The sequence below is a fragment of the Vanacampus margaritifer genome, chromosome 1 (genome assembly GCF_051991255.1).
Source record: "Vanacampus margaritifer isolate UIUO_Vmar chromosome 1, RoL_Vmar_1.0, whole genome shotgun sequence".
In the NCBI taxonomy this organism is placed as follows: Eukaryota; Metazoa; Chordata; class Actinopteri; order Syngnathiformes; family Syngnathidae; genus Vanacampus; species Vanacampus margaritifer.
Window position 1 is genome coordinate 21,939,809 of NC_135432.1, and position 23,658 is coordinate 21,963,466.

The 23,658-nt window shown below is 39.5% G+C and overlaps 1 protein-coding gene across 11 annotated transcripts in view; it reads left to right on the forward strand.

Annotated features, from left to right (window-relative positions):
- Positions 1-23,658, forward strand: part of dmd (dystrophin) — a 146,113-nt gene that overhangs the window by 67,457 nt on the left and 54,998 nt on the right. For 8 of the 11 annotated variants that reach the window (XM_077583341.1, XM_077583371.1, XM_077583351.1 and 5 more), the window contains 24 exons: positions 343-522; positions 1,051-1,217; positions 1,295-1,330; positions 1,968-2,091; positions 2,363-2,441; positions 4,150-4,262; positions 5,714-5,842; positions 6,549-6,741; positions 7,997-8,142; positions 9,222-9,322; positions 9,416-9,527; positions 9,701-9,814; positions 9,892-10,047; positions 10,120-10,290; positions 12,399-12,581; positions 13,340-13,474; positions 14,039-14,188; positions 18,765-18,926; positions 19,817-19,927; positions 20,003-20,176; positions 20,252-20,407; positions 21,646-21,816; positions 21,975-22,154; positions 22,244-22,366. In XM_077583341.1, coding sequence (XP_077439467.1) covers positions 343-522; positions 1,051-1,217; positions 1,295-1,330; positions 1,968-2,091; positions 2,363-2,441; positions 4,150-4,262; positions 5,714-5,842; positions 6,549-6,741; positions 7,997-8,142; positions 9,222-9,322; positions 9,416-9,527; positions 9,701-9,814; positions 9,892-10,047; positions 10,120-10,290; positions 12,399-12,581; positions 13,340-13,474; positions 14,039-14,188; positions 18,765-18,926; positions 19,817-19,927; positions 20,003-20,176; positions 20,252-20,407; positions 21,646-21,816; positions 21,975-22,154; positions 22,244-22,366 — 3,366 coding nt within the window. The remainder of the gene's footprint in view (positions 1-342; positions 523-1,050; positions 1,218-1,294; positions 1,331-1,967; positions 2,092-2,362; positions 2,442-4,149; positions 4,263-5,713; positions 5,843-6,548; positions 6,742-7,996; positions 8,143-9,221; positions 9,323-9,415; positions 9,528-9,700; positions 9,815-9,891; positions 10,048-10,119; positions 10,291-12,398; positions 12,582-13,339; positions 13,475-14,038; positions 14,189-18,764; positions 18,927-19,816; positions 19,928-20,002; positions 20,177-20,251; positions 20,408-21,645; positions 21,817-21,974; positions 22,155-22,243; positions 22,367-23,658) is intronic. The other 3 variants (XM_077583322.1, XM_077583331.1, XM_077583361.1) reach the window with 1 other exon arrangement.

Genomic DNA, 23,658 nt, shown 5'->3' on the forward strand with positions numbered 1-23,658 from the left:
AGGAAGTAGGTAACGACCAATCATGGCTCAGTTTGCTGACCAAACTCAGAAAACAGGTGAGTTATTAACATTTTACTGCTGAAAATGGCTCAATGAGTCAAGTATCCCTTTAAGTACAATATTTATGTTCAAACTGTGCATAATCGTACAGTAACTTACAATAATATTACATTTTTGTCATTATGGTAGTACAGAGAGTATTAAAGAGTAAAATGTTGGCAACCACTGCCTTGGATATGTGACAAATCTCTATTATTGGTCGACAAATATATACGTTATCTACCTTACTGATGCATTACAATAAATATGTGTGATCGTTTGTTTTGTTTTGTGCCCCACCAGATTGTAAAGTCAGAGCTGGAGGTGAAGCGCCCCACCATGGACAAGCTGTGCTCCATGAGTCAGGACCTGCTGTGCAGTGTCAAGAACAAAGAGGTGGCCAACAAACTGGAGGCCAGGCTGGATAGTTTTGCGCAACGTTGGGATCGATTAGTTCAAAGTCTGGAACTCATGAGCGCCCAGGTACAACGGACACCATGTATGTATTACTATGTTATCCAAGATGCTATGCCTAAGCACTTAAGTCACTTCTAAGACAGTCTGAGAGGTGTGACATTTAATTAAAAAACAAACAAACCCCGACCCGCATTAGCATTAGCACTAGCATAAGAAGCATTTTTTTTTTAGTTTTTTGTTTTGTTTTAATATAATATAATGTGGGGGGATGAAAATTAGAATAGAGGACTTGCCTTAGAACTACCCTTGGTCACAGCACTTAGTTTGATGTAATTTCTGCCGAGTAGCTTTTGTTTTTTCCGTTTAGATGGCTAAAAGGGTTTTAGTAAATGGATATGTTGAGAGACACAACTGTCGTCGTCTGTTCTGTGTTCTAATTACTTATCACGGGTCTTTCATGTTACCTTCCAAGGACTCTGCTCAACTCTATCAGATTTTTGGATTGGAGGTGTTCAGTGGATAAAAAAAATGCCCTTAGAAAAAATATAATGTCAAATCCCCTCTCTATCGCTCTTTGGGTGTACACACATTCAGCTCTCACCGGTCGTCACCAAGGCAGCCCCCGAGCCCGAATTGACCCACTCGGTGACGGCGAGTGTTACCAAGGTGACGAGGGAGAGCGTATCGGCACTACGCCAAGCCCGAGAGTCACCACCACAGAAGAAGAGGCAGGTGGTCGTAGATTCTGAACTCAGGAAACGGTTAGTATACATTAGATGAACTTTGGTCAGTTAGCGGTCACATTTAACATGTTTTGTAACTTCTGTGAATTATTCAGTTGCATGCACCCGTTTCTGCTTACATACCTTAGCAGGTAGGTGTTGACACTGAGCATATGTAGGTGATTAGCTCATATGACTGAAATAAAAGCAATCTTGGTGGTATTTTACGACTAGCAAAGCAGGCAACCATAGTGTATAACCTTTGAAGCAAACATTACATAAAAATGCAAATAAATCATTTTTCCCTGTTTGTGATGTGTTTTTAAGAAAAATAGCACTCCACAATATTATACTTGATAAAAACGGCCAGTAATGACATAATTAAACCACAATTTTAAATTTCTATTTCAGTTTCACATAAATTATTTCTTTACTACAAATAATATATTACATTTCATCTTGCTATGCCTATAGTGACAGGCAGAACAATTGAATGCTCTTCTGCTAGATGGAAGAAGGTACAATTAACCTTTATACGCACCCGTTGCCATTCCTACAACAGAATAATGTATTTATTTCACTGTAAGATATATTAAGTTTTAAGTCTCTTTGTTAGAATTTTGTTTGGTGACATACTGACATGCCATAAAATTAATGTAATGGAAAATATGTGCCTTGGAAGTCACTCTTAAATGATGTCAATACTTGAGCATAGTTTGATGCTAGTTGCTCAGTTTTAAAAATAAGCATGTTGTTAGCTTGAGTAATAACAGTTTGTTTATCCCACAGATTTGATGTGGACTTCACAGAGGTCCACAGCTACATGACTCGAGGCGAGGCAATCCTGCAGAGTCCAGAGTTCTCAGTGTCCCGCAAAGATGGCAGCATTCAGGACCTGTATGACAAAGTGCAGGTAAAACTGTGTGTGTACTTGGAAACAAAACTTTTGCCATCTTAGAACCTTAAAATATTTTTCAATCTCTGAGGGTACTTTCCTCTTAAGTTCTGTTAAGTTTCAAAGATGAGCTGATGGTCAAAATCCGTAGCTCAACCATGTGGCAAATTTCAAGTACGAAAATCCACTTCGCTCAGAAATAGAAAATGTCCATTCTTATTGTGTTTTTATTAATCTTTTTGTGGTAAATCGAGTTTATTTTATTTTCCCCCCATCATTCTTTGCTTAGCTGATAGAACGGGAACGACCAGAGAAGTACCGGAAGCTCCAAGAGGCGACGCGCACAGCTCAGACCCTTGTTGAGCAAGGTATTGTATACACACACACATACACACACACACCAGCATCCTCATGCATTCACACCTATTCAATGGGCACCCTGTCTGTCCCCATGGTAACGCCTCCACCTGTCCCACCCTCTCTCCTTGTCGCCATAGAAACGCTGATAGAGTGTCTGATCCGTGCTCTTCACTGCCCTTGTTGGGGCTGTATAAAAGCTCGGAATCATTCAACTTATACTTTCCCTTTACTGTCTTTTATTCCCGCCAACCTTCAGCCAACAAAACATAATCTTCCTCCAGCTATGCAGCATTTGAGTTGTGCAGGTAATTTATGTCTTTGCTGTATCATGCAGCTAGAGTAGACCAATGCGTCTCACCAGTTCAAGCTTGTCTCTTGAGCCCACACCCGTCATGTCATTAGACCTGTGACAGACACGAATGAGTTTATATAAGTACCTTTAATAGTGAATGACAACAGATGGTTAAATTAGAAAATGTAAGAAATGAGTCAAGTCTGTCTCCTGAAGAAGAACAGAAAGTGGCGTTGTGAAACAGAGTGCCTGCATTTCCATGAGAGGCTGCGTGTCAAATTGTCTAAACTCTAACTTTTATAGTCTTGCCTTTATGAATAAATATTGTCCCTTTTAAACTACCCAAACTGTTGACATTTTCCATTAAATTTAATATTCATTGAATTAAATATATGCTATGCTAATTACACACTGCAAACAGACAATGTATGCAAACAGCAAAATAAATATATAAGCTTCCTGACAGAGTTGGGCAATTTTGACTAATGCTAATGCTCACTTTATGAGCATGTGGTGGACTTTCACGTACCTTCTGCCATATATGTGACACCATGTCCTGCAAAAAAAGTTATCAAACAACTTTCTTATGCCTACACAAAACTTTATGTTTGAGGCGTGAAAATATATCCACTTAAAGTCTCCAGTGGCCATTCATTCCAGTGAGAGGCGCTGCCTATAGCCATCAGCTAGCTTGTTAGCTAACAGCCTTCCGGGGCTCATATCAGCCAGTGGACGGTTGGCGGTCTGTGGCGTCACCCCCCCTCGCTCTAGAAATTTGAATAACAACAATGAGCTGTTGTGATATCAATTATATATACCTATTGGGTTTTAGGCATAATTATGAGCTAACTGCATGCTAGTGGTAGAAGCTATCCTAGTGATGGAAATTAACTCAGTCAATTGTGACTGACAACCGCTGATGTGAATGTACTAACATTTTTATATAGCGGGAGAGGGGCGACTCATGCCGGGCGCTCAAGTGCATCATTGGGTACCGGTTTAGCCACGTGAGAAAATATGGAAAACCGAAACCCTATTCCTACACAACTATACACTACACTATATAGTTCTCAGTTGTCACAAGTTTCCAACAATTATCACAACACAAAAACCTGTACTGTTTGGAATCAAATCTATGGTTTCCCTAAAGTTTAGTGTAAATCGGTGACTAACAAACGAGAAAACCGAGCAACAACAAACAGCAATTAAAACAATACTTTTTAACACTTAGAAGCTGTCTTGCTGACCTAATTTAGCTCAAGTCTTTGGAACAAATCTATGCTGTGCTATTAACATAGAAAATGTAAACTGTGTCTGTGCTGTGTCATCGAAAAAACTTTCCAACTGTTTTTCTTCCTTCCTTATTTTATTGATTTTTAAATAATAATAATAATGCATTAATACCTGCCCTTCAATCCGACCAGAGGGGACTCGGGCTGAGGACATTGCCCAGGCAGCCGAGCAACTGAACCAGCGCTGGGTCGGCTTTTGTGCTCTGTTGGCAGACAGGCTGGTATGGCTGGCCTACCGGACAAAGGTACACATACACACACTCATATACAGTGTGATTTAGTTTTGAGGTAGCCATGGTAGTTCTTCTATCACTGCCCTGACATTCTTTTTCCAACTTCATACTTGTCTTACATACAACCTTTCCTTTCCCACTAGGCAACTTTATTGTCAGCTTTCCCCAGGGCAGCTGTGGCTACTTAAGTAGTTTACCGCCACTAGAGTGTGAATGTGTGAGCGCACGAATAATGCACCCACTGTGAAACGTCTTTGAGTGTCCAAAAAAGTGCTATATAAATCGAATGCAATATTATTATTATTGTTGTGTGTCACACCAACAATCCGAAATATTTTAAAGCAGGGTCTCAGAATAGGTTACATATTTTCTTTTTCTTTTTTTTCCCATCATATTTTCATTATTTTATCATGTCCAAACATGGTCTTTACCAATCTCAAACAAAAATAGAATTTGAAAAGGTATCCCATTTTCTGAAATACAGTACTAGGGCTGAAACTTTTAATGGTTAGTTAATTCTATTGTCCAAGCCAGTGGGTCTCAATGTTTATTTATTTTTTAGTACCACCATAATGACCAACATTAAAATGCAGTAGCGGAGTTGGCCCAAGTGTTCATCAAAACCGAGGCAAAGGTTTTATTCCCAATAAGTACATTTAAAATCATTGTAAGCCAGTATAACAATATGCAATTTAAACTTAAACACTGTGCTTAAATGTAATAAAAACAAAAACCTGTACTAAAGTAATGATTGAAATAAAATGTATTACACATAAAAATAAGAATAAAAAATAAACTGCAAATTAAAAAAATGAAATAATACATAAATACATTTTAAAAACAGAAATTTCAAAATAAATGATATGCAAATCCCAATAAATACAGTGTTACAATATGCAGTGTTGAAACATTTAATTCAGTGACTTTTCCACATACGACTAAATGATCCCGCGCACCACTAGCCATACTTTGAGAATCACAGGTCAAAGCGGCACAAATCTTTTTCTCATTGCCCTGATTCCTGGAATGAGTAAAAACTGCCCCTGGCTGTGTAAAAACAACACAAGACTTTGCTTATCGCCGAAGAACTTCAAGAACAAGTTATCACGCTAATGCGAAACGTTGCCGTAAGCACGGACGGACCCTGGAGCTAACCTTTCTAATATGAGCAGTCTCAGTGACTTGCTTGAAAGAGGAGACTGATTTTGATCAATAGTTGATTCTCTCAACGTGAGTGTGTCTAACCAAGCCTTTCACACTGCGTAGGCTTGAATTTGATAAGGTCTGCTGTGACAGGATTCAATCTGAGGCCAATGCAGGCGGAGAATGAGTTCACTCCCGCTGACATATCAAGGAAATAGTTTGTGAGCCAAGACAGATGGAGCCTGGCTTTTTCTTGTCTCATGAGAATTAAAGCGAGGAAGGCTTCTTTATTTGAACTTGTGTCCTGCGTGTGTGTACAGGTGCTCGCGTTCTACAGCTTGTACGAGCAGTGTGTGCAGGCAGTGGAAGTCAGCGAGAACTGGCTCAAGGTTCAGCTGCCACCATCGCCGGAACCCGATGCGCTCAAGGTGCAACTGGACCGATGCAGAGTGAGTCAGCCCAAATTGCGATCAGCAGTGTCACACACGGGCACGTTAATGCATTCCGTGCACATCACATCGGTCAATTTGACACAGTCACAGAGCTGCCTGAAAGGTATTCGTGTAACTAAATTGTTATTATGATTGTAGAAGTGCACTGCATACTGAGAGGTGTTATGTATTGTGTAGGGAAAGCACTCTATAATGCTGTACTTATAAAACATAATGTACTGATATATTTCAAGACAGTCAGAGCCGAGATTCGACCCCAGAATCTTTTGACTGTGAAACCGACGTGGTATCCACATGTTACTGTGCCCGCCCCTCCGCTTTTATCATGTTCTTTCGATATGAAATGTGTTTTTTGTTTCTTTTTCCCATGCATCTATGTGTCTCAGTACTTTTCTGTGAGTATGATATAGCACTTTCTTTTTTGAGTAAAAACACCTTCTGTGCTTCAGGTTCTTTCTTTCTCTCTCGCTCTTGTCCTTTCCCTCGCTCTGTTTAGTTTAAGGTCCAGAAACCTTCTCAGTACATTTAGCCTTTTTTTGTGCTCCTCCAATTTCTTGCTTGGCTTCCTGCTTATTAGCATCAGGGCCTTTATTTAAACATTTCCGCAAAAATAGATTTAACATAAAGCCAACTGAGTGGAACCCAGGAAATGAAAAGCCAATATATTTCCTGAATAGCCAAACATGATCTCTGTATTTTGCAGGAGGAAGTGGCCCGTCTGGCCTCTCTACAACCACAAGTGGATCTCTTAGACAAACGTTTGAAGGAGCTGAAAGCGGAGAAAGACGGGGAGGAGGATGCGTCGGCCTTCCTGGATGCCGACATCACCGTTTTCAAAGAACACTACCACAAGATTCTGGAGGATCTGAGGGCGAGAGAGAGGCAGCTACAACTGAGTGAGATTTTATGTATTTATTTTTTATGATAATGGATGTCATTCGTGAGGTCAGAGGTCGGTTCTAGTTAATCCCAAAAATTTTGTGGCGGTCAGGGCACGATCATGCCCAAACAGTAAAGTGCCTACCTTAAACTGTTTCTGTATAAGAAAGCATAGGACTGAAGCATCGAACTGTCCAAAAGTGGTTTGTCACAAGACATTTGTCTATATGAAGAGCTCTATTCAAAAAAAAAAAACATAAAGTCAAACTTAAAAATAATTTAAACTTTTGTCCCATAGACTACACCAATGGAATGTTTTAACAGATAAAAAATATTTGCACAGTTGGTCTGGGTAAATGTCTTTTATTTTTTGGGATGGATTTCTAATGTTTTGGAAAAGAGCTCTTCATTTAGTGTATAACAAAAGCTTGATGAATGTTAAATTAAGTTTTGTTGGTGATGCACATAAATATGGGGTGAGCGTAATCTGTGGAGGAGGTACTAAAAATACACAATACAATATGAATGATCAATCGATAGTTTCAACAGCTGAGAGGACTGCAAAATGACTGCTAGCATGCTATGTGTTTTGGTCGTGAATAGATCATTTGTAAACAATTCTGATAAGAAACCAAATCTTTAAAGCTAGCGTTAATCAGTTTTTGAACGATTTTAACCAAATAACTTGATGCAGTCACGATAAAGTAGGATACTTTGTGAAGTAACGACAGAACTTAAAATGAACTGATGTTAGCAGCAATGTTAGCTAGTTAGCTGCACTGTTAGCAGATCTATAATATTTACTTGACCAATTGTAGACATGCTAATTTTGTAGCTGGTTTTCATTTAATATCAAGACAGTGTTAGAGTAATGTTTTAACATTACCTTGAATCTGCATGGTAGCACTCCCATAAATGTAAATGTGCCTCCTATAGCAGCAGTTTTTCCCCATATCCTTCCTCTAACAAGCTGCACGATCCAAAAAGTTCCCAAAAGAGTCGTCACAGTAGAAAGATTTTATGAATATTGAAACCGGTCCCAGTCAGAGTTATGGGATTTCACAAAAAAATTCACAAAGAAGCATTTGCTGGCAGCAATGTGCATTCCTGCTAACAAATGGAAACTGCGGCATACATTACATTATGATGTTCCCTGGCCTAAAGCTTTTGACGAAGCACACTTGAATGTCTCATTTAGCAGGGAAAGATTACATTTCATGTAGTCAGCACACAGCTTATTGTCTGACCGTCTTCTCCTTTTTACTCATCCAGTTTTGGAGAGCCTGCCCCCAGCTCGTTATAAGGAGACTATTTCCACGCTGTTAGCTTGGTTGCAGGAATGCGAGGCCAAACTGGCTGTTCCATCCACAGCTGTTACCGAGTACCCTATTATGGAGCAGAGACTGAAGGACATGGAGGTACAGTCATGTTTATGAATAACTAATTACAAATGGCAATAAAGGCTGCAAAATGATGCAGAACAAAATGCCAAAATGTCATGAATTCGGGACGTATAATGTACTGTAATTTTTTTTCCAGATACCATGCAAATATGCCCTTATACAAATATGTATATGATGATATGCGCATTGTATTTTGAATTTGAAAACATTTTTGACGGCACACAGCAGAATTAGTGTGATTGCTTGACTCACTATCCATCTTTCCATTTTCTACCACTGACGCTTCTGCACACGATTACCCATCCCTGAACCAAAAGTCTGCAAGCTGATTTTAGTTCAAAAGACATACAAACAAATATGGGATATTTACAGTCTCCAATTAACCAAACATGTATTATTTATACATTATTTATTAATGGAATTATTTGTAGAAATCAATGCAACTCCTGATCCTCATTTTTTGGCAACATTTCCCAACAACCCAAAATAAGCGTTTTAACTTTAAAGGCGGCTATTTTTATTGCATGTGTACAAATAGTCGGGTCTCTGGAGTGCCTGCCCACCCGTCAAGTGTGAAATTAAACAACCTAGTGAATCTTGTATGCAGCAAAATCTGTGCTTGGTTCGATAATATGCATAATATGTCTCCTTTAAGTGAAAATCTGTGTGAGAATTGGTGAAGCCAACTGTCTGCTTAACATGCGGCAAGCTGGCCGCCTGGCTTGTCTCGCTTTGTGTGTTTGTCTGCAACGCTGTAATTACGAGAGGCGGATGAGCGAACTCCCAGTGGAGCAAAACAGTTCCTGGTAATGATCACAATGTCTGCTGTCTACATTCCACTCCAAACTCCAACAAGATATAACCAATATCAATATACTACATGTACGCAATAAATTTCCACAAATAATTTCCATGGGAATTTAAGATGGGGGAAGGGGGTGGAAATCTTTCAATCTCTCAGATTGCTTTCGCATTATATTTTTTTTCTGAAGGGAAATGGAAGTTTTACTGTCATGGTCGGTATATATTTTTAATGAGCACTACTTTATTTGGTGTCAACCAAACACCTTTCCTCTTCCATCTGACTTCTCCAGGCACTCCAGGTGGCGCTGACCAGCCACCAGGGGCAAGTGGACTACCTGACATCCGCTGTGGAGCAGGTCTTCCAGAAAGCTCCACCCGAAATCTGCCAAAAGTAAACGTTTCTCAGATGACATCTTAGTGGATTTCCATCAGCTCCTAATACCAAATTGAAGGTAAAATCGCTTTTTATTATTATTATTTTTAGGTATCGCACTGAAATGGACAACATTATGGCACGCTGGAGGCGACTAAGCACCATATTGACAGACAACACCAAGACAATCAAAGAGCTCATGGCTAAACTCATGCAGTTTGAGGTGAGAGTAGAACACACCCACTAAATGCAGTAATGTGCTTGAAACTAGCAATTTCATATTTTATGTCACCAAAATCCCAGAATTGAACTTCTTGTTACTACATCACATCTTATGTTTAATACAATAGCAGTACCCGAATACCGTTTCACATAACAAAGCCTTTTTTCCATTAGAATGATGTGAAGACGTTAAAGAAGTGGATGGCAGATGTGGATGTCTTCCTGAATGAGGAATGGCCGGCACTCGGAGACTCCGAAGCGCTGGAGAAACAGCTGGAACAATGCACGGTGAGCAGCAGTCCTGCTGACCTCGGTGAGATCATCCGCTTAAACGCTGACCACAATTGACAAAATTGATCGCTCAGGCCTTGGTGAACGACATCCACACCATCCAGCCCAGCGTCAACGGGATCAACGAAGTGGGCTTGCAGCTAAAAAAGGAGGCGGAGCCCCCTTTTGCCATTCACATCCAGAAGGAACTGGATGGCCTGAACGCCCAGTGGGAGAACGTTTGCAAACAGGTGGGTGCATTTGTCACTCGCCGACGAAAATCTTCAGAGTATTCAACTTCCTGCTTTCATGTCCCTCTTCAGGCTTATGCTAAGAAGTCCGCTCTGAAAGGTGGCCTGGATAAGACTATGGCCCTGAGGAAGGAAATGCAGGAGATGCAGGAGTGGATCAATCAGGCCGAGGAAGACTACCTGGAGAGAGACTTCACTTACAAAACACCTGAAGAACTACGTAAAGCTGTGGAGGAGCTCAAGGTATGTGGGACTTTTTGTGTAATAATACAAAGCAAACACTTTCAAAAACTATCTTAGTTTCTGGGGGGGGTTATATACAGGGGACGCTTGCATATTTGTGGTTGAGCAGTTGTAAATTTGCCTTTATCGCACAAAAAAAAAAAAAAATGTTGTCATTTTCTGTATTGTGGCAAAAAAGTCAAGAAAACACTGTAGGCCCAAGTACATTTATACATTAGGAAAGGCTTTTTGGGAGTTTCCTTGCAGCAACAAACAGCCTATGTGTGTGCAGTCTCGTGTTTATCTATGATGTCATGCCGTTGAGCTCATGCTTTAGACTACGTGTAGCCAGGTGAGCGTGAAAACAACGCTGAACTCCCTTGGTCCATAAAAAGGTCTGCACTTTACCATCAGCACTTCAATGTCTATTAAGTAGTATTTTTCTCCGTCACCTGAAAGTCTGCTTAAAATAACTTTGCTGATGACTTCAACAAGAGTGCGATGAATGTCATCCCTCCCCTTGCTACTACAGTTACTGTAATCAGCAACGACTAATATAAGTGTAAAAGATAAATAGAACAAAAATTTTAGGTTATCTTTTAGTTGACATTTTACCGTCAGGATAGACTTCTTTCAAACCTTGTACGTTCCATCTAAATTAGGGCTAGGTATCGATTCTAATTTCCTCCATCGATGCATTTTTGGATTCACAAGAGTTCAATCTGATATCAATTACTTATGGAACATATTTTTTTCTTAAATGCCAAGGACATGATAAAAACTCCACAAATTTTAAATTCCAAATAAAATTTTGCGGAGGCAGTAACTCGTCAAATGATTTGGTTTATTAATTAAAGTAACATGTATTATAATCACTTCAGTGTTACACAAACATTGACATCAGCAAGGAAAATATTTTCATAATTGTAATTCAATATTTGTAAATATAAGTTAAAAAGATTCCGATTTGTCTTAAAGTGCAATAAATCATGTCTTTCCTAAATGTAAGATAATACTTTTAAATTAATGTAAACAGTAAATTTCAAGAAAATAGAACAATACAAAAAATTGGCCTTCAAAATTAGATTTTCTTATGAATTTATGGGAAAAGATATTCAAATAATCGATATCAGAAAAGGAAGATTGGTTCAATATCGATTATTTGATTTTTTTTAAACCCAGCCTTAATCTAAATTATAACAGAGCCAGCCATTGTTCCACCTTGCTCCCGTCTTCATCTTAGATGTGGAAAGTGACTAAACATCACTGGGTCTTTTTTTCAAATCTCATGAGCCTACATTGATATCGTTGTAATTAGTGTTGTTCCAATACCGTTTTTTGGCTCCCAGCTTTGCAGTATCGGCCGATGCCGATACCAAACCGATATCAAGTTGTTGTTTTTTCTCAACATGAAAAAGCTGTCCTGCCATTGGTTCAGAGCATTCAAGGGCCAATGCGATATCTTGGCTCAGCATGCAGTGAACATGTCCACATATCAATGAATGTCGTGCATGAGCAAGACACAAGATGCTGCATCCAAAGTCCTATATTAGAGTCAGAATTAATGGTATCAGCATATTACTTGTTAGAACTCACCGATACCGATACCACTTCTTTAATGCAGTATCAGTGCCTCTGCCGATACCAGTAAAGGTATCGGAACAACACTAGTTGTAATAAAAGTTTTTTTTCCTCACCAACTTACAGCTCAAAGCCTTGTGTCTCTATTTCATGTATCCTCCACCCCTCAAGCCAGCTGTATCGTTTGACTTAATATAATGTGGTGTATTTGTGATGTAGATTGTTGGTGCTGCGTCGCTCCCACGAGACTTTCCGTGCAGCCCCCTTCTCCTTGAAGAGATTTGCTCAAAAGAGTTGAAAATGAAAAATGGATTTTCCCCTTGTTTTCTAATCTCATGACTAGCTCCCTCTTATTATCATCATCGTTTTTCCTCCTTTAGGCATGTGTGGGCGATACTGCTTCAGTCACAGTGGCACATAAGGCTTTGTCAATTGTGATGTGTTTGATGGTGCATCTTTCCCTCTTCAGCTTACCCCATTGCATCTCTTGCTCCTTTCCTCCACTGTGTACATCCATCCTTTGACCAAATACTTTGCTTCTCCATCAGAGAGCTCAGGAAGAGGTCCACTCCAAGGAGCTCAAGGTCAAACTATTGACTGACAGTGTGAATAGTTTCATCGCCAAGGCGCCGCCCACAGCTCATGACGCGCTGCGTTCAGAGCTTGATGTGCTGAAGGTCAACTACCAGCGCCTGTGCAGCCGCCTGGACGGGAAATGCAAAACTCTGGAGGTAATATTCTTTTCAACCCGTCAAAGCAAGAGTGAGGAAATATAAACACTGCACTTAACCCCTGGGCGTTATTTGACCATTTTTGGGCTTTTTGTTGGTTCTGACCAAGCCATTTCAAAATAAAATAACGCCCAGGGGTTAAGTATAGGAAACTGTATTTAGAAAAAATCCTATTAACTTATTCACTGCCATTGACAGCTATAGACGTCAAAAATTCATTTGAACTATTTCTATTAGTATGAAAACCTAGAAATTATTATTTTTTGTACATTTAGAACAGATATAACATTTTTGATTAATTGTGAGTTAACTAGTGAAGTCATGCGATTAATTACGATTACAAATTTTAATTACCTCACACCTCTAATTTTTACTAATCTTTTTTTTAAAAAAAAAAATCTTATCTTTTTTTTTTATAAAGAAAAGATTATTAAAAATTAGGGGCGACAGGTGATTACAATTTTCAATTGTAATTAATCGCATGACTAGTTAACTCATGATTAATCACAAATGTTATACCTGTTCTAATACAATAAAAAAAATCTAGGTTTTCATACTCTTGTTAACAAAAGTGGGAAAAAATGTTAAAACTATTAGAAGTAGTTCAAATGAATTTTTGACGTCTATAGCCGTCAATGGCAGTGAATGAGTCAAAATGCATTGCACATAAAAGTGAAATAAAAAATGAAAGAAATCACCTTTTTCCCCATCAATGCATTTACAATGTCTTTCTTATTTATGGCCCGTGTGTGATGCAGGAGGTTTGGGCGTGTTGGTGCGAGTTGCTGTCCTACCTGGAGCAGGAGAACGCCTTCCTGGACCAGCTGGAGCGGAAACTTGATGAAACGGAGAACCTCCAAGGAGGAGCAGAGGAGCTGCAGGAGGCGCTAGAAGTGAGTATGCACAAAAATCAGCCTCCTCTAAGGAGTTAAGAGTTACATACCATGACATTGCAATGGAGACACCATTTTGTGGGAGGAGAGTTTGTATTTTATTGTCTTTATTATAGGAGCAAAGCAAAAAATGAATAAATAACTAAATAAATAAAACCAGTGGCTGTAGCTGAATTCCACAAGACTTCTTGCCAAAGTGAAATACAGTTCTGGCTCAGGCAGCGATTTATACAGTCCCGAATGAAGTCACAACAATTGCAGTCCTGTTGTCTGTGCATGTAATGTCAAGGCTACACGTGACATACTAAAGTGAAGTGTATCATATTCAAATGACATGCATCATATTGATAATAATAATAATTTATGAAGTTCTTTAATGGGCCTGCAAGTGTACCTAATGATACGCCTGGTAAACATTGCGTGAATGCTAATTAAATTTTCCTTACTAATACTCAAACTTTTGTAAAATACGAAGGTGTTTTGTTCTTTTGACCTAATGCGTAGGTAAATAAATACCTATCGGACCCTTACAGTGTGTTAATGTGCACATATGCACCTTGACAGGGACTCGAGGTTCTCCTGCAACACCCTGAACACAACAGAAACCAAATTCGGGAGCTGGCACAGACTCTGATGGACGGCGGTGTTTTGGATGAGCTAATTCAGCAAAAGTTGGACGCCTTCAACGCACGATGGGACGAGCTCATGGCGAGGGTGAGACATGATGACTGCGTTGCGATCACATATTCATGACATTGATTCTTGAGAGTGTCAAACTTTACAGGCTACATCATAGTTACGGTTGCTCTCAAGGAGATTTGTTGTAACAGTGAGTCAAAACCCAAAATGTATGTGCAATGGTTCTTTGAGATACAAGTTTAATTTGCTTTGTGGCCACGCTCGTAACTCAAAAGACTCACCCCTCAAATCATCGTTCCCCATGGAAATGAATGAAAATGTTGTTAATCCGTTCCTGCCTCACAAAAAAAAGCACAACACAAATGTTTGTAACATTTTATAAAAATAATTATAGTCCTCTACTGTATACTATTGTACTTTATTTAAAAACAATTGAGTAATGACATAATTCAATAGATAGCAAATACATTAGCACGGCTGGCAAAAAATGTTTGATAAGTCGACTACAAAAATGTTGACACAAAATTTGTTGCCCCGGTGCCTCACAGCCACTATGTTGTGGCATCCACCCAGAAATTTCTACCAAAAAAAACCTCCCTTGTACAATACAGGGTATTCAAACTCCTCATGACTGTTTCAGTATACAGTGGTACCTCGGAGTTTGAACATAATTCGTTCTTGCGAAGTGTTCAAAGTCCGAATTGTTCAACCTCAGAAAAAAAAAATTCCCGTAGGAAATAATGTAAATGCAATTAATTAATCAGTTCCTAAGCTCCAAAAACAGAAAATTCCTATTTCAATTTATATTTATGTTTTTTACATTTACAGTACAGTACAGTACAGTACAGTATTTAAACAATAACAGCTTACCTGTTGTGGTGTGATGGCATCAGTGGATGATAAATGCTATGTTAATGCTAGCTTTAGTTCAGTGCTGAGTTTGTGTATTTACATTGGGCATATTGTTAGACTACTAAGTGGCCCTTGCATGCGTTGTTTAACGTCAGGCACGTTGTTGAACAGCTAAGGGGGGTCCTCCTGACAGTATTTACAGAAGTAGTCACGGTAGTTACAACTGCGCGATCATCTCCTTCCTAATTACACTGTGGTTGGTTCGTAGCACTGTATGTTTTGCTTTGCTGTCACTGGCACTGTTGTCTTTTTTGGAGCCCATGGCAAAGAAAATTGTCGTGGAAAAATCAAAATACACACGCGAGTATGGAACACCTCCGGGAGTATTCACGATCTGACTGGAAATGAGCAGTGCAGCGTCTCAACTTACCGCAACGTGAGCATTCGGCTTCGCTCGTTTACCCGTTTTCAAGATATGTTCGGCTTAGCTTGCTTTGCTTGGGTATTCGAACTCCGAAAGGCATTGTTTACTCAGATTTTTTGGGTTGAGTTCTGAGACGTTCAAACTCCAAGGTTCCACTGTATTAGCACACTCTATTGGTGGAAAGTTGGTACTGCAGTCAATCAATGTAATACGTTTTTGTTGTTGTTTTTTGGGGGGTGCACTCACACATGTATATGGTCTCCCAGGCGGGAAAGTGAATTCAGGCCAACCTTCACCCAAGGCAAGTGACGGTAACCCCTCCGCCACCCGGAGCCCCATCAATGTAATAAGTGACTCGGAATTGGCACACTGTATGACGTTTTGTCCACAGACCCACTTAGCTTAAAACCTCTTTTTTCCCCCTTTTTTTAAAAAAAAAAAGAAAAAAAAAGAAACAAACAAAAATCACTATCTCCCAGGCTTGCTGCTCATTGTGAGAACAGTTGAGTTCACTGTCACCATACAGCACCCATACAGCAATCTTAAATCCACATTGGATTCGGGAAGTGAACAGGAAATCAGGAAGAAAAAAAAGGATGCGGAAAAATGGAAGAGTAACCAGTAATGGCATTTGTTATTGCTTTAGCCCCAACTGAAGAGCCTGGCAGTTTGTACTGTGCTAGTATGCAAGTGGCTAACCATGGCACCTGCTTACACTGCCCCGTCGCTCCATTCGTTACCTTCTTCCTACCTCCTCTTCCTCTTTTGGGCCTTCCTTCCGGCTGTAGCTGGCAGCATTGCTTCCTCATCGGGTGGCAGATTAGCCACACTTTTAAATACACACATACGCACGCAAAGACACTCAGACCCCGCCGGGTTGATCCCCATTCACAATTGCACCAGATTAATGTTCTCCTTGCAGCCTGATAAGCTTCCCTTTGTTTGTCAACCCATTTGAGACTGTGTGTGTTATAACGTGTGTGTGCGTGCGTGTGCTTTTGTCACATTCTTGTACTTCAGACATTGACTGTGTGTATTGTCTAGGGTGTGCGTGTGTCAACATACTCATATGAGATGAGAGCCGGCAGCTCAGAGTCGCCTTTGTCTCCCATCAATAAATGCAGCCCTCTTATTTAATTTGAAGTGAAATCTACAAATGTTTCCAGGGTAGAGTCTTGGAATGACAAAAAGGTTATTTGTGAATATATTAGTCACTTGGTTTAGACTGGAGATGTTTTTGTGGGTATAATCATTTAAAACTGAAGTACTAATTGTGTTTTCTGCTCTGACTGTTTTCGGACTATAAGCCACACATTGTTTAACTAGTTCTGTGACTCAGTGTGACTTGTACCTGTATACTGTATATAATTTTTTTTTAGCTTGGACTGGCAATATAGCTAAGTTTTATCATTATTCACAAATCTGTTTAGAACTGTGGGTAAATGACCTTGTTTGCAACGTGGCCCTGGTTGATCTCGTATACTCTGATGCCACCTGCTAGCCATTTTTTTAAAATACTATCATTGCTTCACCCGTTCTCTGCAGTTCAGAGGCTGCCTCAAAGCCTTCTGTATGCTCTAGCATTTTTAAACGTATAAATATACGTCTTTGGGACACTTAACACATTTAAAATAGAACATATTTATAAGTTTTGGGGAGCAAATGAGTTAGTTATTTTGTCTGAATGAAACTCCTGAAGTCACTTAAACATAGTTCCTTGAAATCAAGTTTCCACAAGGTGGCAGCAAAGCACTGCTTTTGTCTAAATGAAGCTCCTCAATTCACTTGAACATAGTTTCCTTGTCACCAAGATGACATGAAAGGACGCCAAAGTAATACTTTTACTGCACAAATAAAGGAATTTACAAAAAAAAAACATTCCCAGGTGAATTAGTGAATGTCGAACTTCAAATATACATTGTTCAGAATACAAAAACAAAGTTAAAAGGTAAATTACAACTGATTGTCACACCCAACTAAGTGGGTCGAAAATCGCTCTCCGCATTTGACTTATCCCCTGAGGGAGCGGTGAGCAGCAGGGATTGCGTTCCGGAATATTTGGTGATCAATTCCAACCCTTAATGCTGTGTGTCAAGCAGGAAGGCAAATGGGTCCCATTTTTATAGTCTTTGGTATGACCCAGCCAGGGATTGAACCCACGACCTTCCAGTCGCAGGGCTCTACCACAAGGCCACTGAGCTGGTAGTTAAGCACATTGTTAAAGGTTCCTGTATATCTAATTAAGTTTGATGACAATGCATGATAGCAGTCTGAAAGCGCTATACAGCCTAAATAAAGATGAGTTGAGTTTTTTTTTTTTTTCACCTTTTTGATTCAGAAAGATACTAGCCGTGTTAAGTGTCAAAAACATGTCCTGTCAAGGTCCAGAATAAAGGCTGACGCAGTAGGATAAGTATATAATCCCATTATAACGAGGTCCCAAATGTAAAACCCATGCAGAGATAATCCAGCCTTTACATGCTCTAAAATGTTCCAAATACAGTGTGTGCATGTTACAGGCATGCTTGCCAAATCAAAAAGTGCTTGTTGGCATTTATGCAGCAAAATACGCAACTCATGGTCTGCTTAACTGAAAGTGCGTATTTGGGAGCCAACATGAAGTAGCGCACTGCCAGAGGGGGGGGGACGCTTGTTATCAGTGTTTGTCTCAATATTTCATATCGCTCAAGTTCTCGTTTCATTTATTAGAAGCCGAAAGCCCACTGGTCAAATAAATGTGTGTTTGTGAGGAGGGATGTGGAGGCTGCGGGCTATACTTAGTCGTGATCCTTCTGTATGGGATTAGCATGCATACACTTTGCCTGTGCAGGGCACACATGACTTGAAACGGGTTTATGATGTAAGTGATCGGGCTCCGGTAATCGTCCAAGCAATGGCTGGGGAAGGGAAGGTGATTCTTGTCGTCTGTAACATTGACGCGGGGGCTTCGCATTGAGAGAGATGCCTCGGAGTCCGTGCGGCAGGAGGGCGCACGCTGGCCGTGGGAGCATGCTGGCGGTGGTGGGTGTTTGCTTCAATCGTGTGTGTGTGTGTGTACGTGTGTGCAGTATCGTGCCTCGGAATAGCTTTTGTGCTTTCAGAAGTTGTGTGATCGTCTCCGCAATCACACAATAACAACTTTGGAAGTCCACTGTGGCTTGTAATAAAGAGAATAGAGGACTTCTTGTTGTCATGGATCACTTACTTTTTGTAGTCTTTAATATTTTTGGAGCAGCCGGTGTTGTTTACCACAAACTGTCATCAGTGCTAGCACGTGCGGGGAATTACGTTTTCCAAATGTGGGAGGAGCTAAGTAACTGACAGAATCTGTTGCTAAAAATATATATTTCATAGGACAACTGTGTTTTTATCCAGGCGTCCCTCAGGCAGAAGGAGCTGGCCAAGGGCCTCCAGTGGGCCCAGGAGAATGACAGGACGCTCAAGTCCATCCAGGAGTCGCTGGCCAATACGGACCGCCACCTGAGGGCATATTTGGCTGACAACATTGATGCTCAACAGATACCACAGGAGGCGCAGGTAGCCGTCGCATTCCAGCTGTGATCGATGACGTGCCCTGGGAATGTATTGACCTGGATGATTGAGAATATTCACAGTCATGTCCTGTGTATATCCGACTTTTGTCAGACGCTGATCACTGAACATGAAAGAAGCTGGTGTAAAATAGGACAACATTCAAATTGACATTGCAATGGAGTAGAATGCAAATTTTCAAATCGCAAAGGCTGCAGAACATCAAAAACCAAAACATTTACTATGTACAATATAATCTGATATTGTTTATTGTAGTGCAGAATAATGTATGTTGTTTATTTAAAAAAAAAATACATGAGAAGAGGACCTTGAAAAAATCATTGCATAATAAATCTCATATTAATAATTAAAAAATTATTTTAAAAAAATACATAAATAGTTATTTTAATATTTTATAAAATACATTTTATTTTATTATATATATTCAATATTTAATTATTACTTAATTAAAATAAAAAATTAATCAAAATCGCAATACCGAGGGAGGTGTGTGTGTGTGGGGGGGGGGGGGGGGGGGGGTTGATTTAATTTTTTTGTAATTGCTTAGCTCCAGTGTGAAATTTTGAACAAATGTTTGAAACACAATTAAAAAAAAAAAAATCACTTAACAAATAAAACAAAAAATAAAAATGTTCTAAATTTTTTAATACATGTTTGAAATAAAGAATAAATAAATATTTTTTAAAAATCATTTAATTTTAAAGACACACCGAAATCCTTATGATGTGTTTAAATTCAACATTTAATGCTTGGTACAGTAACCCCCTTTCTTGCTACTCTATACTGACCTCTCATGGTCCAAACAGGGTGCAACATCAATAATGAAGAATAAATATATTTTTAAATGCTGTCACTTTGGATTATGTACCGTGCAGAAGATCCAGTCCGACTTGAGTGACCATGATGCAGCTTTGGAGGAGGTGAAGAGGAAGAATCAGGAAAAGGACCCGTCCCATAGGATGACTGGGCAGATAGACCTGACACAGGTGCACCTTTGAAAACCAAAACACACCAAAATAACAAAAGTACTCATATTCTTCAATCACTTCTGTCCAAACTAGAAAATGCTGACAGACGTGTGGACCAAGTTCCGCCTCTTCCAGAAGCCGGCCAACTTCGAAGCTCGCCTGGCTGAGTGCGAACGTGTGCTAGCCGGCGTCAAAGGTCAGGTGGGGGTGCTGGACATTCGCAGCGTAGAGCAGGACGTGGTGCAGTCTCAGCTGGAGCAGTGCATGGTGCGTGTCCAAGCACACGGTTTGATCATTTGTCGGACAAAAGACGATGACGTCCGCTTGTTCCGTGTCTTGTAGAAGTTGTACAAGTTGCTGAGCGAGGTGAAAGGCGAGGTGGAGACGGTGATCAAAACGGGCAGGCAGATCGTGCAGAGGCAACAGACTGAGCATCCCAAAGAGCTGGACGAGCGTGTGACCGCACTCAAACTGCTTTACAACCAGCTCGGATCGCAGGTGCGAGTACGAGCATCACAAAAGGATGATAAACACAACTTGACATTACAGTTGCCTCACAAACTTCATGTAGATAGTGAGAGATGTTGCCGTCCAACTGAAAGCAGTCCACTGTTTTTATTTTATTTTTTTATGTTTTAAGAAGGTATATAGCACTGCAAGAGCTTTCATCAAACATACAGTAATATCATAATTAAATAAAAATGTGATTAATTCATTGCGACTTCTTCTGGTGTGTACATCTTGGCCACCGGGGGCAGTATAATACAGCCTTGCAGACATAAACGAAGAAGACTTTCATATTGCAACGTATGTGAAGTTCTGTTGTGGTAGTTAATTAGGGGTGTGAATTGCCTAGTACCTGGCGATTCGATCCGTATCACGATACATAGGTCACGATTCAATTCAATACCGATTAATCCCGATACGAATCTTTAAGTTGATGATTGCGATTATTTATTTATTTTTACTCAAATTTAGAAAATACTAATTAGTAAACTTGTACATGTACACTGTAAGATTTGTATGAAAATGTATTTATTCATCTGAAACTTCAGGCTTATAACTGTGAGCCACTGTATATAACAAACTGTAACTCGTACAGCATTGAAATAAAATATTAAAGCTTAATATTCCATTGATATAACATTCATATAACATGCTTAACGTGTGAAGTAAGACATTTTGTTGAATATTTTCATCCAAAATTCATGTTTAAACATCAATTTGGCCGCAACACCCCTATAGTTAATTATCTTTGTTTTATAACATCATAAATTGCAACAACAAAAATCCTCAGTACACAGACGTGTGTGGTGACATTTTAATGATATACTTATACATTTTATAATATATATTTTGTTATTGTGGATTAACTGATCATCAATAAGTGTCCCAAAAAGTCACAACAAACCAATGGAAAAAATCTAAACTCGGGATCAGAGTTCATTTTGTTACTTTAATGCGACTTTAAAAGCATATTTTTCTCAAGAATTTTAATATAATATTTCAATATTCGTAATAGTGCAAGCCTTAGGGACATAAAACTTCTGATCGTTTTTTTTTTTAGCTATGAAAAGGACCATTTTTTTCTTTGATTAAGTTGTAATCTGTTAATAAATTACACTGCTTTTATGTGTGAACGAAAACAATTAAGGGAATTTATATCATTTTGGTAATTCAGTGGCATTGGTAGAAATTGCTCTCCTTCAGCATTCCATTTTTATTTTTGGGTACAGATAACAGAAAGTAAATTGGAGCTGGAGAAGAGTCTGAAGCTGTCCAGGAAGCTTCGCAAGGAGCTCAACGGGCTGACCGAGTGGCTCGCAGCCACTGATGCCGAGCTGACCAGGCGTTCCGCTGTCGACGGTATGCCCAGTGACCTGGAGGCCGAGGTGGCGTGGGCACAGGTATGCACGCTTATTACAAAAAGAACACAAGCATGATTTAACACTGTATCTACCACATATTTTTGGGATATATGAATTGAATCCCTCATCCAGACATAAGGACTGTTTTAGTAAATGTGACAAAATTGCTGCCATGTTTTCCATCTTACCCCTTGCAGTCCATCCATGGTGAGACTGAGAAGCGTCAGCCACAGCTGCAGGCCGTGGTGGATCTGGCCGAAGCCCTAAAAGCGGTTCTTCGGGTCCATGGGAGCCTGGTAGACGACAAAGTCAGCCTGTTACGCTGCAACTGGATTGCAGTCACATCTCGAGCAGAGGAATGGCTAAACCTGCTGCTGGTGGGAGCGCACGTCAAATATCGTTTTTTTTTTTCAAGATCAACTTCTCTTGCATAGTTTAGAACAAACGTTGGCCTCCTTGTCTTCAGGCCTACCAGAAGCAGATGCGGAAGTTAGATGGACAGATTGAGGAAGTGAACGGATGGATAGACGGAGCGAATAAAAAGATGGATGAGATCGACAACCAGGGACCCAATGATGCTGCACTGAGGGTTGGTATACACTGTAAAAGCTGTTGGGTCAAAAAATAACCCATTATGGGCCAAAAAGGGACTGGCCTAACTTTTTGAGCTACTCATTTAACCCAGAAAATTGGATCAGATGACTAGCCCACAAAACATAAAACAACCCAATTTTTTTTTTTTAACAAAGCAACCCAAAATTGGGATCATTCTGTGGGTTATTCAGTTTGACCCCAAAAGTTGGGACAGTACCTTTTTGACCCACATTGTTGTTTTTAGACTGTATTTTTGTCCATTAGCCTACTCAGCAATTACGTAAAACTTGATGGTTAACTCATTCAAACCCAAAAACGTATAAATAAGTTTTTAAATACTTTGTCCTCCACTCCCATAAAAGTATTTATGTTGTTGTTTTTTATGCAAGAGCATACCAAAGGCTTTGATACAGCTTCTGACATAAAGGGGTCGCTTAAAGCTATGGTATTTGTTACAAAAAAACGGCCAGCAGGTGGCAGTAGAGTACAAGAGATCAGCCAGGGCCATGTTGCAACAAGCTCTTTTTGTCAGTGTTTTCACCAGGAATGTGAATATTGATGAAACTTAGCTATATTCTAATGCTAATTATAGCATTATAATTATTACTATATTCCAATGACCGAGCAGTGAGCACGTCATGCCGCTGTCTTTTTGTGGACTAAAACAAGTGACGCAAAGCAACGTATTGTAACGGGAAACACCAAATGCCAAACCTCATCCAGGCTGACACAACATCGCTAGAAATCCTGAGTCCACTTGGTTACAACGTTCACATGTGAGTGGCAAACTTATTTTAATCAGTCAAGCCACACAACACATGCATGGACGAATTGTATAATAATGCGATTAACAGACCCACGCAGGCACACAAACAAAACAACAACTTATATTGGAGCAGGAAATGATTTATCACTAAGCACAGTTGCAGTTGTAATGTGAGTTGAATTCTGTTTTGGTTTTAATTCCAATGTTGATAACTGTCATTAAGTTCTAATTTAAACAAAGCACTTAACACATTCTTTTGGATTGATATCTTGCTTAGTTTTCATTGACCCTATATATCGTTATTGTATATTATCAACATATCGCAACTCAACTTCATTTATAAAGCACTTTAAAAGCATCCATTGCTGCATACAAAGTACTGTACATGGAATAGAAATCAGTCTTGCAGTAGAGATGAGTGAAAGAAAATAACAATAATAATATAGTAAGTATACAAGGGAAATTAAATTAATATTAACAAATGAATTTAAAAAACATAGGGAAGTGAATAAATATATAAA